The sequence below is a fragment of the Anolis sagrei genome, chromosome 1 (genome assembly GCF_037176765.1).
Source record: "Anolis sagrei isolate rAnoSag1 chromosome 1, rAnoSag1.mat, whole genome shotgun sequence".
NCBI classification, from domain to species: Eukaryota; Metazoa; Chordata; class Lepidosauria; order Squamata; family Dactyloidae; genus Anolis; species Anolis sagrei.
The window spans coordinates 116,693,544-116,708,560 of NC_090021.1; the positions used below are offsets into that span (position 1 = coordinate 116,693,544).

Below are 15,017 nucleotides of genomic sequence, written 5' to 3' on the forward strand. Positions count from 1 at the left end.
AAAGCGAGGAGGATCTGAGGAACCTTCTAATCAAGGTGAAAGAAGAAAGCGCAAAAGCCGGGTTGCAGCTAAACGTCAAAAAAACCAAGATTATGGCAACAAGAATGATTGACAACTGGAAAATAGAGGGAGAAACCGTGGAGGCTGTGACAGACTTTGTATTTCTAGGGGCAAAGATTACTGCAGATGCAGACTGTAGCCAGGAAATCAGAAGACGCTTACTTCTTGGGAGGAGAGCAATGTCCAGTCTCGATAAAATAGTGAAGAGTAGAGACATCAGACTGGCAACAAAGATCTGCCTAGTCAAAGCCATGGTATTCCCTGTAGTAACCTACGGATGTGAAAGCTGGACCTTAGGGAAGGCTGAGCGAAGGAAGATCGATGCTTTTGAGCTGTGGTGTTGGAGGAAAGTGCTGAGAGTGCCTTGGACTGCGAGAAGATCCAACCAGTCCATCCTCCAGGAAATAAAGCCCGACTGCTCACTGGAGGGAAAGATACTAGAGACAAAGTTGAAGTACTTTGGCCACATCATGAGGAGACAGGAAAGCCTAGAGAAGACAATTATGCTGGGGAAAGTGGAAGGCAAAAGGAAGAGGGGCCGACCAAGGGCAAGATGGATGGATGGCATCCTTGAAGTGACTAGACTGACCTTGAAGGAGCTGGGGGTGGTAACGGCCGACAGGGAGCTCTGGCGTGGACTGGTCCATGAGGTCACGAAGAGTCGGAGACGACTGAACGAATGAACAACAACAACCATTGTAGCAAGTTTCATCTCAATAACACTAAAATTGGGGGGGGGGGGAGGAACCCTGGAAGTCCCCCCCCCCTTGTACAATTACTTAATGAAAAAGTAACAAAAATCCTTATATCATTCTAGTTATGATATAGACCCCTAATGATACTTGAGAAATGATTTGCCACCTGCCCCTCTCAATTTTATAATGAGTATTGAAACTTTTTTTTCATTGATCGCACAGGCCTATCATCTGCCTGCCTGCCTATCTATCTATCTCAGGATGAAAGGGCAAATAAATCATCCTCCATATTTTGTTTTCTGAAATGTTTCTGGTTATTTACTTGGGGTCACCTCAGTGCTGTCACTTTCAGGAGAAAAATCCTCAAGGTAATTAGAAGAAAAGCAGGGTTGTTTTTGTTTTTTTCTTTGATTGTTTTTTTTTAATACTCTTTCAACAGAAACAGTGACCTTGCTTCTAAATCTCTTATAAATCTATTCAACTGAAACATATAGCACAAATTCCCTCATTAGAGCCAACTAAGCTTGCACATGTCATCAAGAAATTAAAAGATGTGACAGTTTGAGTTTTAAAGGAATGAACTATACAGTGTGTGTGATGCAAACTCTTATGCCTTTTTTAAAGTTTGGCAGACACACTCCCCACTGTGTCTGTTTTTTATCTGATTCTTACAAAAAGAGGAGGAAAGATTGAGCCATTGTTGGATTTCCAATGATATCTATGAGAAGCACAATCAATTGGAAGCATGGCTATATTTCAGGATCCAAGTTGATGTAAGCTGGCTCTAAATTGATCTGACCTGATTTAGGCCATTTCCAAATAATCAAAGAGAAATCTGGACCAAATTTCATTGTCAAGGCACATCTTTCACTGATATTCATGAAAAGCATTGCTTTAGTTCCTGTGCTGTATTTTAGAGAACTGAAAGCTGTTAAAAATATATACTACTGCTTTAGAAAGACTTTCACAGTTCTTAATAAAGGAGGAACATGAGATCTCTAAAATCAATCTCTTCAGATACATCTCTGAGTCTGAATGTTCCATCTTTATTTCGGAGTTTTACAGCAGTTGCCTCTGCTTGATTAACTGGTCCATACCATTTAACAATCTCATACAGAGCTGGAGTTCTTTCCTCTGTAATCAGGACTTGAACATTTTGTTCTTTTCCATTTAAAAGGGCTGTTCAACATGACAGATACAAAGCATGATAGATTATTGCTACATAAAAGATTTTTTTTTTAATTCCAAGAAGCAGAGCTTAAAGAAAGTTCACATCTAGCTCACAGGGTATGATTTCAGAGTTGTGATTTAGATCCTTTTAAACAAAGCTCAAATCAACAAGCACTGCGAAGCACTATTATTGAGTTCTACAGACATGTCCAAAGTCTGGCTCGGGGGCCAATTGCGGCCCCTGTTCAAATTTCCACTGGCCCTCTCTCTCCAAGCCTCCCTCCCTCCCTTACTTCTTTGTGTCCTCTTTCCCTTGATTTTCTTCCTTGGGAGGAGAGAGAAAAAGATGGCTGCCTATTGCATCCCTTCATCCCGATTAAGGATCTTCTCCTCAGATGGCTCCAGGCTTGGGCCCATCTCAGTGGCCCCTTGACTGTCTCTAACTTCTCTTGCAACATTTTCTTTATTTCTTTGCAAAGCAAAGCTCTTCAATTGTCCTTCTTGCCCCAGGTGCAATTCTGCATCCTGCTTCATCCCTGAAGAAATGTATTGACATACAAAGGTTAATATAAAATCATAGAATTGGAAGAGACCTCATAGGCCATCCAGTCCAACCCACTGCCAAGAAGCAGGAATATTGCATTCAAAGCACCTCTGACAGATGGCCATCCAGCCTCTGTTTAAAAGCTTCCAAAGAAGGAGCCTCCACCACACTCTGGGGCAGAGAGTTCCACTGGTGAATGGCTCTCACAGTCTGGAAGTTCTTCCTCATGTTCAGATGCAATCTCCTTTCTTGTAGTTTGAAGCCATTGTTCCCTGTCCTAGTCTCCAGGGAAGCAGAGAACAAGCTTGCTCCCTCCTCCCTATAACTTCCCCTCACATATTTATACATGGCTATCATATCTCCTCTCAGCCTTCTTTTCTTAAGGCTAAACATGCCCAGCTATTTAAGCCGCTCCTCATAGGGTTTACACTCCAGACCCTTGATTATTTTAGCCGCCCTCCTCTGGACACATTCCAGCTTGTCAATATCTCTCTTCAATTGTGGTGCCCAGAATTGGACACAATATTCCAGATGTGGTCTAACCAAAGCAGAATAGAGGGATAGCATTACTTCCCTAGATCTAGACACTATGCTCCTATTGATGCAGGCCAAAATCTCATTGGCTTTTTCTGCTGCCACATCACATTGTTGGCTCATGTTTAACTTGTTGTCCACGAGGACTCCAAGATCTTTTTCACACATACTGCTCTCGAGCCAGGCATTGTCCCCCATTCTGTATCTTTGCATTTCGTTTTTTTCTGCCAAAGTGGAGTATCTTGCATTTGTCCCTGTTGAACTTCATTTTGTTAGTTTTGGCCCATCTCTCTAATCTGTCAAGATCATTTTGAATCCTGTTCCTGTCCTCTGGAGTATTGGCTATCCCTCCCAATTTGGTGTCATCTGCAAACTTGATGATCCTGCCTTCTAACCCTTCATCTAAGTCATTAATAAAGATGTTGAACAGGACCGGGCCCAGGACGAAACCCTGCAGCACTCCGCTCGTCATTTCTTTCCAGGATGAAGAGGAAGCATTGGTGAGCATCCATTTAACCAATTACAGATCCACCTAACCGTAGTTTTGCCTAGCCCACATTGGACTAGTTTGTTTGCCAGAAGGTCATGAGGGACCTTGTCTAAGGCCTTACTGAAATCCAGGTATGCTACATCCTCGGCATTCCCTGCTAATCTACCCAGCTTGTAACTCTATCAAAAAAAGAGATCAGATAAGTTTGGTATGACTTGTTTTTGATAAATCCATGTTGATTATTAGCGATGACCGCATTTGTTTCTAAGTGTTTGGAGACCACTTCCTTAACAATCATTTCCAGAATCTTGCCTGGTATCGACGTGAGGCTGAGTGGATGGGTCATCCTTTTTTCCCTTCTTGAAGATTGGGACCACATTGGCCCTCCTAAAATCTGCTGGAACTTCTCCCGTTCTCCAAGAACGCTCAAAGATGATTGCCAATGGATCCGAAATGACTTCCGCTAGTTCCTTCAATACTCTTGGTGTAGTTGATCTGGCCCTGGGGACTTTAGAGTGGCCAGGTATTCCTGGACGGCTTGTTTCCCAATTTGGGGTTGGATGTCCTCTAATCCCTCATCCACTCCATCTTGCTGAAGTTGATGACTTTCTTTTTGTGAGAAGACCGAAGCAAAGAAGGCATTAAGCAGTTCTGCCTTTTCCTTATCCCATGTCAGCATTGCCCCATCTTCTCCTCGAAGAGGTCCTATCACCTCCTTGTTCTTCCTTTTTCTATTGACATAAGAAAAGAATCCCTTTTTATTGTTTTTAATGTCCCTGGCAAGCCTGAGCTCATTTTGTGCTTTAGCCTTGTGGACCTTTTCCCTACAGGAGTTGGCTATTTGTTTGAATTCTTCTTTGGTGATTTCTCCCTTTTTCCACTTCTTGTGCATGTTTTTTGTGTGTCTTAGCACAGTTAGCAGTTATTTGGACATCCGTTCTGGCATCTTTGCACTTGTCCTATTTTTTTCTCTTTGTTGGCACAGTTTGCAATTGCGCCTTGAGTATTTCACTCTTGAGAAATGCCAATCCATCCGTAACTCCCTGGTCTTTTAATATCTGTGTCCATGGAATGCTGCTCAGTGTTTCCTTCATTTTTTGGAAATCAGCTTTCCTAAAGTCCAAAATGCGGGTTTGACTTGTCTTAGTTTTGGCCTTCCTTTGTACCTCAAATTGCAGGAGCACATGGTCACTTGCCCCTAAGGATCCAACCACTTCAACCGCATTGATAAGGTCCTCTGCATTTGTTAGGATGAGATCAAGAGTAGCTGACCCCCTTGTTGCCTCTTCTACCTTCTGGACCATGCAATTGTCTGCAAGGCAAGCAAGGAATTTGTTGGGCTTTGTACTCTTGGCTGAGTTTGTTTTCCAGGAAATATCAGGATAGTTGAAATCACCCATGACTACTACATCTGTCATCTCTGTGCCTGTCAACTGCTGGCAGAAGACTTCATCAGGTTCTTCCTCCTGGCTTGGAGGTCTGTAGTAGATGCCTACAATGACATCTTTTTGAGTCCCAGTTCCCTTGATTCTTATCCAGATGCTTTCAAGCTGGTTTCCCGGATTGCTGTCTTGCATCTCTTGTGCAGCGTAACACTTTTTGACATATAAGGCTACCCCGCCTCCTCTCCCCTTTGCTTGGTTTCTGTGAAAGATGTTATAGCCCTCCATGTCTACATTCCAGTGATAGGAGTCATCCCACCAGGTTTCAGTGATGACTATGACATCATATTTGTGATGTTGTGCTAAAAGTTGGACTTTTTCTAGTTTATTTCCCATGCTCTGTGCATTAGTATAAAGACATGTGAGCCCCTGAGATCTTCCCCTGAGCTGTTTATTTGATATTATTGTGCTTTCGGTACTTGGACCTCATTGTGTTTGTGCAGCGCTCCGTTTAGCCTTCTGGTGGTTCCCTGACATTGTGGGTAAAGTAGTGTTCACAAGGCTGTTGTCCCCCTCCCCCGGTGGACCTAGTTTAAAGTGTGCCTAATGAGGTTTGCGAGTCTGTGAGCAAAAAGGTGTTTTCCTACTTGTGTGAGATGCACCCCATCCCTTGCCAGTAGGCCATCCTCCTGGAAAAGCAGGCCATGGTCGAGGAAGCCAAAGCATTCCTCCTGACACCATTTTCTAAGCCAGTTATTAACCTGTACTATTTTTTTGGCCCTTGTAGGACCGTGTCTTACAACTGGGAGGAGGGATGAAAAGACCACCTGTACATTGTTTTAGCTTTGTTCTGAGAGCTCGAAAATCATTCATGATCTTTTGAAAAGTATGCCTAGCAGTATCGTGAAATAAGTTTTGCTACATTACAAAGAGTTGTCTCTTGTCCAACATCTTAGTTATTTTTTGAAGGTGAATCTGTTTTTATAGATTTGTTATGTCAAATATTCTCATATCATTTTATCAGTGAAAGGAATTAAACAATCCATAAATGTCATAAATGTCATAAACATATTTGGAAGCATGAGATGTTTGCTATCTGTAAAATATGATGCAAAATGCTATGCAAGGCATGTGTCTGACAGTTTTTTTATTTGCAAAGTATATATTGAACATGGGTTCATTTTTTTTAAATCTCATGAAAGTGAAATTTATATAAATATTCTCAAATTTTCACACACCAATGAATGATTTGAGTTGCAGCTGATGACAGTCCAGCCATAATGGAATCATTCAAGTTGACTGTAAATGACCTCTTGAAATTAGTTTAATATATTACCCCATTTGGTCAATTGTGAATCTTAATCCTGTTTTAATGATGTCTTTTAGTATTATTGCCCATATTCAGGAAATATTGAGTCCTGTAATTTCTCGTTTGGGACAAAATTAGATAATATTTCTCGTGTAGCAGTCAGTAAACTAATGCCGCATAGTATTACTGAATATATTTAGTATACCTATGTTCTTTTATTTTTAAAAAAACTCACAGCTATTTCCATAAAGTTGCAAGTTCTTTGATTCAGGTGCTGAACAGATAAACCTTCATATCATTTTAGAGAATCAGATAATCTCTGATAATTTACGGTGTTATATCACTTTACAGTTTAAAGCGTGAGTTGTTCCACTTTTGTCAAAATTTAGTCTTTGGGCTCACAGAATATGTTATGGGCTGTTGGGCTACCGCTTACTGCCACCATGAAAGTCATCAATAATGAACACAGCACAGCAAAGTACACTGTCAGAGCTCCCCTGTGAAATTGAAGAAATCCTTCCAAAATCCAGAGCAAGTAGGAAACTGCTAAACATTTCTTTAAACCAGATATTTTCTGCCCATAATAGCTGCTTGCAGCTCATGGGCCATGTGGTACATGCCCGTTTTCAGATAATTTATCTAATTTATTCAATATACATTCCTCAGTAAGTTTACATTATTTTGAGCAAAATCCATTTTATGATAACAATGATTTGTGGCTACAGTGCTGGGTGGACCTGATTATAAGACCAGACCAGACTAGATGTGCCCTTTCTCTTCCCCTCTTTCTTACACTTAGACCTCATGTACACTGCCATATAATCCAGTTTCTGATTCTAGATTATCTACTCTGAATGGGATTATATGGCACTGTAGACTCACATAATAAAGCATATTATCTGGATTCAGAAATTCGATAATATGGCAGTGTAGTTCTACCCACAGACACATGTGCGTCCCAGAAAGTCACACTTGCAACTTCCTTACACTACACTTTTGATCAGTTGATTGATGAACTCAGTTGTGTAGAAACTCAGGAGTGTGGTTATTTGACAAAAACAAACACACAATCTGCTGTATTGACAAAGGCTTTATATGTGGGTTTCCCAATTAAAACAGAATATCCTCCATAGTGAAAATTGGTTTAGACATTTGAAACATGCAAATGTGACAAATAATGAAAAGGTCCCTGTGTTATTTATTAATCATGTGAGACTGTATCTATTTGTTAATACCAATCAGAATAAATCTGTGGCACTTTTGTTATTGTTAACAGTTGGGTGTACTTCAACTGAGACTAGCAATTGAGTTTAGTCCACATTTTTTTCCATATCATAACATGCCAAGTTGATCCTTAAGTTCGAAACAATTTTAGTAGCTTGTTCTTTAAAATGCCTGTTCAATTGAAATAGAGGATAACCGGATGATCTTGTAATTGCATTAGAGGTCCATCAGTGCTCAATACAATATTGGCAAGAAGTTAATTTATTGTATTCATTTTAGGGTTACAAGTGTCTTTGCCCCCCAGGCTGGGAGGGATCATTTTGTGAAACTGAAGTCAACGAATGTGACTCTGTGCCTTGTGAGAACAATGGAACTTGCATCGATCTTTTCAATGACTTCCGGTAAGAAACATTTTTTTCCACTTCTAATTGAACTGGGGTATTTGAATAGTGGTTTATCATTTCTGCCCCTTCTTTTGTTTCTCCATTTGCTGAAATTCAAAACTGTTGCATCATGATAAACAGGCTGTGAAGATGATGATTGGAATAATCTATGGTTTTCCTGCCTAAGGAGCCTTGCCACTAGTGTAAGAATCCATTGGGTAATTTTGTATGCTTTCTACGAGTTAAATGAGCAGTGTGATGGGGAGAGAGATAGTATATTCCCTTTTGCATGTGTCAATATAAACATTTTTTTGTGAATGCCTGAATCATGATTTTTAAGTAAGTATGACTGGATATTTATGACTTTGGTACTTACAAAGACAATTTTTCTTCCTTTGAATTATCTGTTTTATGACTTACTGTTCAAGCTCACTTGGGAGAACAATTTCTTCTTTGTTACCCAAGATAGCCATTGACATGAAAGTTGCTTTCTGTTCTCCAAAGAAAGACCACAGAGAGGAGTCAAGATCTCAGTGCTTGAATCAGAGGGGGCAGCGTTATGGTCAGACCTCTTAAATGTTGTTACCACCTAATTAGCTGTAGTTTTTAGAGACCTTTAGAAAGAGAAAGTTGATTTGATAATAACTGAGGGAGGTAGAAATGTGTCTCTTTGAATCTTCAGTTAAATTGGAGTGACCCTTCAGTTTGTACTTCATAAATAATAACCTGTAGAGCCCCCATTGTGACTGCATCATTTTTAATTTAGTCACTGCTATCATATGAGCCATGGTCATGAGATTTGCCTTTTGGTGTGAGAACAGACAGGCACCAAGCTTGGCAGCAAGAAAGTTATATTTAACACAACTGCACTGTTGGCTGCACTGCAAACAATATAAAAATGGCAGATCCTGCATGGCAAATGAACAAAACCAAGTTTTTTTATGCCATATATAATCTTATATATTTTAGAACCAATTGGTTTAAATATGCCATATAGTTTAGTGTGAGTCAGATGCCTTGATACCTCACCCATTTGATGTTTTCACTGATAGGTTAAGATGCACTATGTTATCACACCCGGGCTTTAAAGCAGGCAGCCCCATATGTCCGCCATCTGCTGAATTCTGGGAAATGTAGTTTGGGAAGGCAAGGACCTCTGTAGCTGAGAATTCAAAAAGCCTTGCCCTAAAATACATTTTCAAGAATTCTGCAGAAACATGGGGCTGCTCACTTTAAACCCTGGTGTGATAACGTAGATTGTGTGCTTAAAGCATGGACTGTGAATACAGTCACTACATTAGAAAAAAGCAAGCTCAGCAAGTTTCCTGTCTCAGCACCATATTGTAACAATCCAAAAAAAAAATAAGTATACCTGTAATTTTCTTTGGATCACATCAACTTTGGATCACATCAACTAGGAAACACCATTATGATTGTGATAGCCATGCATATTTCTTAGTAGCGTGGACTTGTACTATGGGGAGGTGGATCCCTCACTATAAGAAATATAAGGGAGAGGAGAAAACATAAGACATTTCTGTATAGAACTCATATGCCTAGGTTTGTATCCCAGACATTGTTATTTTGTTCCTAAAATGTCTGTTGACAAAGAGCTAAGAGGCCATTCTTTGTTGTTTCTCTGAATAATTTATATTATTAATCAATACCAGATGAGCTGTTTTTAGCCTCCATGCTTTTTCAATTGCCTTTGATTTGCTTTCTTTTCTAAAATGGGTAAAAGCAGACTTTTCTATTCATTCAGAATTCTAAAAGCATTACCATGGATTCATTTTGTGCTGTTGTTGAGGATTGGGTCAGCCCACAGCCCCAAAAGCTTCTATATTTGTTTGCAATGCTTTGATAATTATCAGTTGTAGGTCTTATTGTGTCAAGCTTTTCACTGTCCGAATGAAAGGATTCAAAAGTATTCAAGGAGTGCATCTTTCATTCCTCTCCCTCTGTCAGTGCTGACAATAAATTATCCTGCTGGCAAAGAAAGGTCATCCTGAACTACTTCACTGCACACTCAGAGTAACTCTGAGAGCAAATGCTTTGTAAGATTTAATAAGCCAACTTGAATTGTCTTATTTATTTAATTGCCCATCCATCATCAGTTGTTTGGTGATGAAAAGTCTCCTCCATTTCTGATTTGAGTACACACCTAGATTGAAAGCCATAGCATTTATTCTCATTCCTTCTTTAATATGGCATCATCTGATATTAAATCAATCTTATCATGAGTCCAAGAGTGAGGTCAATTAACTCCTCTTCCCAAAATGGCAAGTTGTTTTATATCTCTAACAATATAATTTTCTCATAAGTACATTCAACAGAGCATGTTTACAGGTACAGTGACTTAAGAGTTTAACCTCTTAACTCAAAATGCTTTTATCTCAAAGTGATTTTTTCCATTGATATGCTTTTAATCCATCTCACACCTACCCACCCATTTTTGGGAGGTTTTAAATAAGAACATGTACTTTATAAATAACAAATAATGTATAAATTATTTAATAATCCATTCACATGGAACAATATATAAAAAAGGTAAACTTTAAAGTGGTGGAAGCACAAAGTTGTGACAAGGAAGCACATTTGAAGCAACAAAATGTGTGTTGGCCAGTGTAACAGTAAGGCAAGACCTGCAAAGTCATGTTGAACCATAACAAGAAAGATCAGCTTTAACGTGGTAAAAGCACAAAGTTGTGGCAAGAAAGTAAAAAGCACAAATGAAGAGGCATAAACATCATTTTCTTTATACTGTACTCATAATGTACTCATACGAGCCCCCTCCCTCTCTTGCTCTGTGTCCCTCTTTCGCTTCATGAAGCCAAACATACCTGAAATAAAAACCACACAAAATCAACTAACCCAAAGTTCCTCACAGCGGACAAAAGCAAAGCGGACAGCAATCTCCCCAAGCAGACAAGAGCACAAAGCACGGAGGTCACTCGCTAGAAGTCCTAAAGTCATGTACTCTCACATTAGCATTCCCTCTGGCACTAGTCTTAAGTCAAAATGCAACCCAACGTCAAAGTGAAACCCAGGCCAAGCAACAGTTCTTCAGTTGGGATAATCTTAATTCGAGGTTCCACTGTACATGTGTGAAGGATTGCAGCTTTAACTAAGACACTATACCATTACCCATAGAAACATAGAACATTCTCTTGTTCACACTGAGCTAACAGAATTGATTTTCCTGTTTTCTCCTCAGTGTAATATTGAAAATAATACATGAGTATTTTATTCAATGTAAAGAAAAGCTCTGAAGAGTTTTCTCTGTAGTTTAAATTTGTTAGGATTCTAAAAGTCACATTTTAATACACATTTTGAAATTTTAATATGTACTTTACAGTATGTGTGCGTGCGAGAGAGGGAGATATGTAGAGAGAATATAAGATCACTTAACCTGTGGAACAGAAAAGGGGAAACTAATCTATGAACAGTAGACTAATTTGTTTTAAGTAATCTTGTTCACCTCCTAATGGAGCAACACTCCTGAACCTGAGAGATATCCTTGACTTTTATGAGTAGAAATTGGATGCTGACATTGTACTGAATAGGAGCAAGAAGCATTAGAGCCAAGATTGCAACCTAGTAACCGAACAAAATGAAGTAGCTGCCGCATGGACAGAGCAATTTGTTTGAACATTTATTAGAATCTACAGCAGTGATGAAGTCCTGATTTTGCAGGGGCTGGGGGGGGGGGGGGGACTCTTCCCTATTATGTGTACAAAAATATTCCACAGGGGCCACCAAAATACAACTGGGGCATATAAAACTCCCAGTGTTACTTTTGTTGTATTTCTCTAACTCTATTGTGCATTTTCTTCCTGTTTTTGTTTTAAGGTGCTATGGGTGTTCCTGTATTTTTAAATTCCAGCTCTGCAAATTTTGGTGTTCAAATATTTCACATGTGATTGTAACTTGTGTACTTCTTCCCAATGTTTCATAAGACTTACAAATGTGCAAATTCTTGAGGTGAGATGCATTTCTCCTTACAATGAAACTTCAGATCGATGAAGTGACTATTGTTATTAAGAGTGTTGAAAAGAACACATATTTTTCCTATCCTTGGTGCAGTCCTATCTGAACCTTGGCAAGATTTCTATGTCCCCAGAACTGTTTTCTCCCTACTCACGATTTGTATAATGAAAGCCCAGCCCTGTACAGTGTCGTCCATAATTTTTTTAACTGGATATATGCATTATTCTCATCCAATAGTTTGTAGGGGAATGATGTTGGCTTTTTCCTGAAAAAGTGGCTTGAAATTCTAGCACACAAATCTCACAAATACAAATGGTGGCTCTGCTGGCACGGCTATGCCAGGAGATTTGATTCTTTTTCTCTCACTGTTAGTTTGCACGAATCTATTTGGGCCTTGCATTTTGCAATTGGGTAGATTTCCCCAAGTTGCAATCATAGGGCCAACAACCTATCAATCCTCATTAGAGCCTTTAGATCCGCCCCTTTCCCCAGGTTTTGGAGGGGAAAAGGGACTTTTAATTCAGTTTGAAGCCTTGCAATAGGACGTGTAGGCTTTTCTCTGTCCCACCTGTAAAAGGCTTTGCTTCTTACAGCTCTGCTGGGGTTAAAGAAATAGATCTATATAGATCTATAGCCAGCTTTGCTGGGGTTAAAGAAACAGATCTACAGACAGCTTTGCTGGGGAGTAATGTTACAGTTTCACAGCTTTGCTGGAGGAATACAGCCAGCCTTTGCTGGGCAAAAGAAATAGTTCCTACAGCCTTCATGAAGAAACTAAAAGGACACCAGCTTGGCAGATCTACAGCAACCATTGCCTGGTAAGGGACCACTCGGGCTATCCATAACGCAGCTTGGAGCCAGGAGCTGGGGCCTCACACCAGCAAGGTAAAGAAAGATTGCCCAAGTAAGGGTCGGAAGGTTTCCCTAAAGAAGATAGGAACAGTTTATCTGTCCCTTGTTGGCAGAGCGAGAAAGCTACCAGTTTTTTCAATATTATATAGCATTTAATTCATTTGTTTGAAGATTTAAGCCTTAATAAAGAACTTTGTTGGACTTATTTTGAGCCTCTACAGAACTTTGTGTTGGGGAACCTATGGGACCCTTTAGCTGAGACACCCTGGCATCTCGCTGGGCAAAAGCACATCCTGTAAACAGACATTGTCATAGGCCCGGCGCACGACAGTACAGTGGTTAATTATATATGGAGGATAACAGTGTTGTCATCAGAACAACTATTACATTGTTCTAGTTAAGAGAAAACAAAAAGCTTAGTAAAATGGCAGGATAAAATTAAGCCTTTTTTTTATTCTTAACATATCATATTTCTCAGATGACAGATCTAGACTCAGCTTTCAGACTATTCAAGTATAAGGTGCACCATTCTGGGCTTGTTTAGCAAGCTTTCCCATTCATTCAGAATAAACAAGACATTTAAACACTGATTCCCTTCTTGAATGCAACAATGAGACCATTTTCTTGACAACAGGAGGGAAGGAATTTCTTAGGAAAATTCAAGCTTGTACTTTTAAAATGAAGTTGTCTTCTTCCAAGCTGACCAGGAATCCAGGAGATGACTCCCTAACAGATGCTTGTTCAGAATATAACTGGAAGCACCTCTCTGCCAAAAAGCCTGTTTATAAACAATACTTATTGAGCATAACTCATAACACTAATTTTTAAAAATCCAAAAAAAAAAACTCGGACAATTTGCCTTCATATCACCATAACTCAGAAATAATTTTAAGATTACAAACAACAATTTGAAAGAACAATATAGAGGAAAAGACATGGAATTATAGAATAAAGTGGCTCTGAATATATTTCAGAGCCTGGGGCTGAAACTCACATACAAAAGCTTTCACAGATAAATCTACTGCTGTCCTACACTACTACCACAATTTATATTTTCTTAGTTTGAAGCAGACCCATTTCAGATGAAAAGGAATAGGTTTTTCTGTTATTCTCAGACCATTTGAGATAGGGATTGAAAATATCTTGTTAACCAACAGCAAATCATCTGGAAACTTACCAGTAGATTGTGCTGACTTAATATAGCCTATGATAAAGGAATGGAGAACATGACTAACTGAATGTTAGATTGGGTGGGGTGTGTATTGAGTTTTGGCATGATTTAGATCAGTATAGGGAGCACTGGAAACATCTCCTTCCTTTATTTAGTTTATTAAATTGTTTCAGCATATAATGAAAAGATGATCCAAATGAATCAAACATAGGATGTTCAAAAGAAGTTAAAGATCTCTCTCTCTCTCTCTCTCTCTCTCTCTCTCTCTCTCTCTCTCTCTCTCTCTTGCTAACTCCTGATTGAATTGTGGAAATTCACAAAAAATAATGAGGGAAATTTGAACCTACAGGTGATGGATATAGATTTCAGAATTCACTGGATGAATACAATTCCCAGTACTAGAAATAAGTGAAGGAACAGGTTTAGATCTGAACATCTTCAAAATGTTAAGTCGGATGCTCTTATTCATCATTATACCTAACTGAAGTGCGGACCACTTGGAGTGAAACTGTTTGTCTTAAATACTACGGCTGCGATCCTATGTGGGAGACATAGCTACCATGACATAGTTACCATCTATTTCCTGATCTGACCCTGCAATATCCATCTTAAAAGCCAGATATGCCACTAACTGAAGGAGTTTCAGGATGCTGATTAGTAGGGTGTTGAGTGATGATGCATCCAGCCTCTTCCTGGCAGTAAGTTGTGATGTGATGAGCAGAGGCCTATGTGGGGTTTTGTCACAATGATTTATCACACAGTGGCCTGCTGCAGGAAGGATATGTAATCACTCAGTATGCTGCTTATCAGCATCAGGTAACTCCTTTGCTTCAGGAGATTCTCTGGATATTTAATTATGACCCAATTATAAATATGAATAATAAAATTTAGGAAGTCATCATAAATACTTAGCAGGGTTCTAGCCCCCATCTTCCATGGTGTTTTCTCCACATTCTGCATGAAAGGCTTTGTGGGTTTTTTTTTGTTTATATATTTTGTAATATTTACATATGTATTCTGAGATTATCTTGGTGATGGGACCCAAGTCTAAGCACAAAATTCATTTATTCTTCATATACACATAGTCTGCAGTTAATTTTATACACTATTTTTAATAATTGTATGCTCGAAACAATATTTGTGTACATTAAACCAGTAGAAAGCACATGTGTCGGCCACCCATGTGGACAATTTTGGATTTTCATTATTTTATTTT

General features: G+C 39.2%; 1 protein-coding gene across 3 annotated transcripts in view; it reads left to right on the forward strand.

The window, feature by feature from the left end:
• The window catches only part of EYS (eyes shut homolog), a 1,026,188-nt gene that overhangs the window by 461,981 nt on the left and 549,190 nt on the right, over positions 1-15,017 (forward strand). For all 3 annotated transcript variants that reach the window (XM_067468024.1, XM_060752827.2, XM_067468032.1), the window contains one exon: positions 7,688-7,809. In XM_067468024.1, coding sequence (XP_067324125.1) covers positions 7,688-7,809 — 122 coding nt within the window. The remainder of the gene's footprint in view (positions 1-7,687; positions 7,810-15,017) is intronic.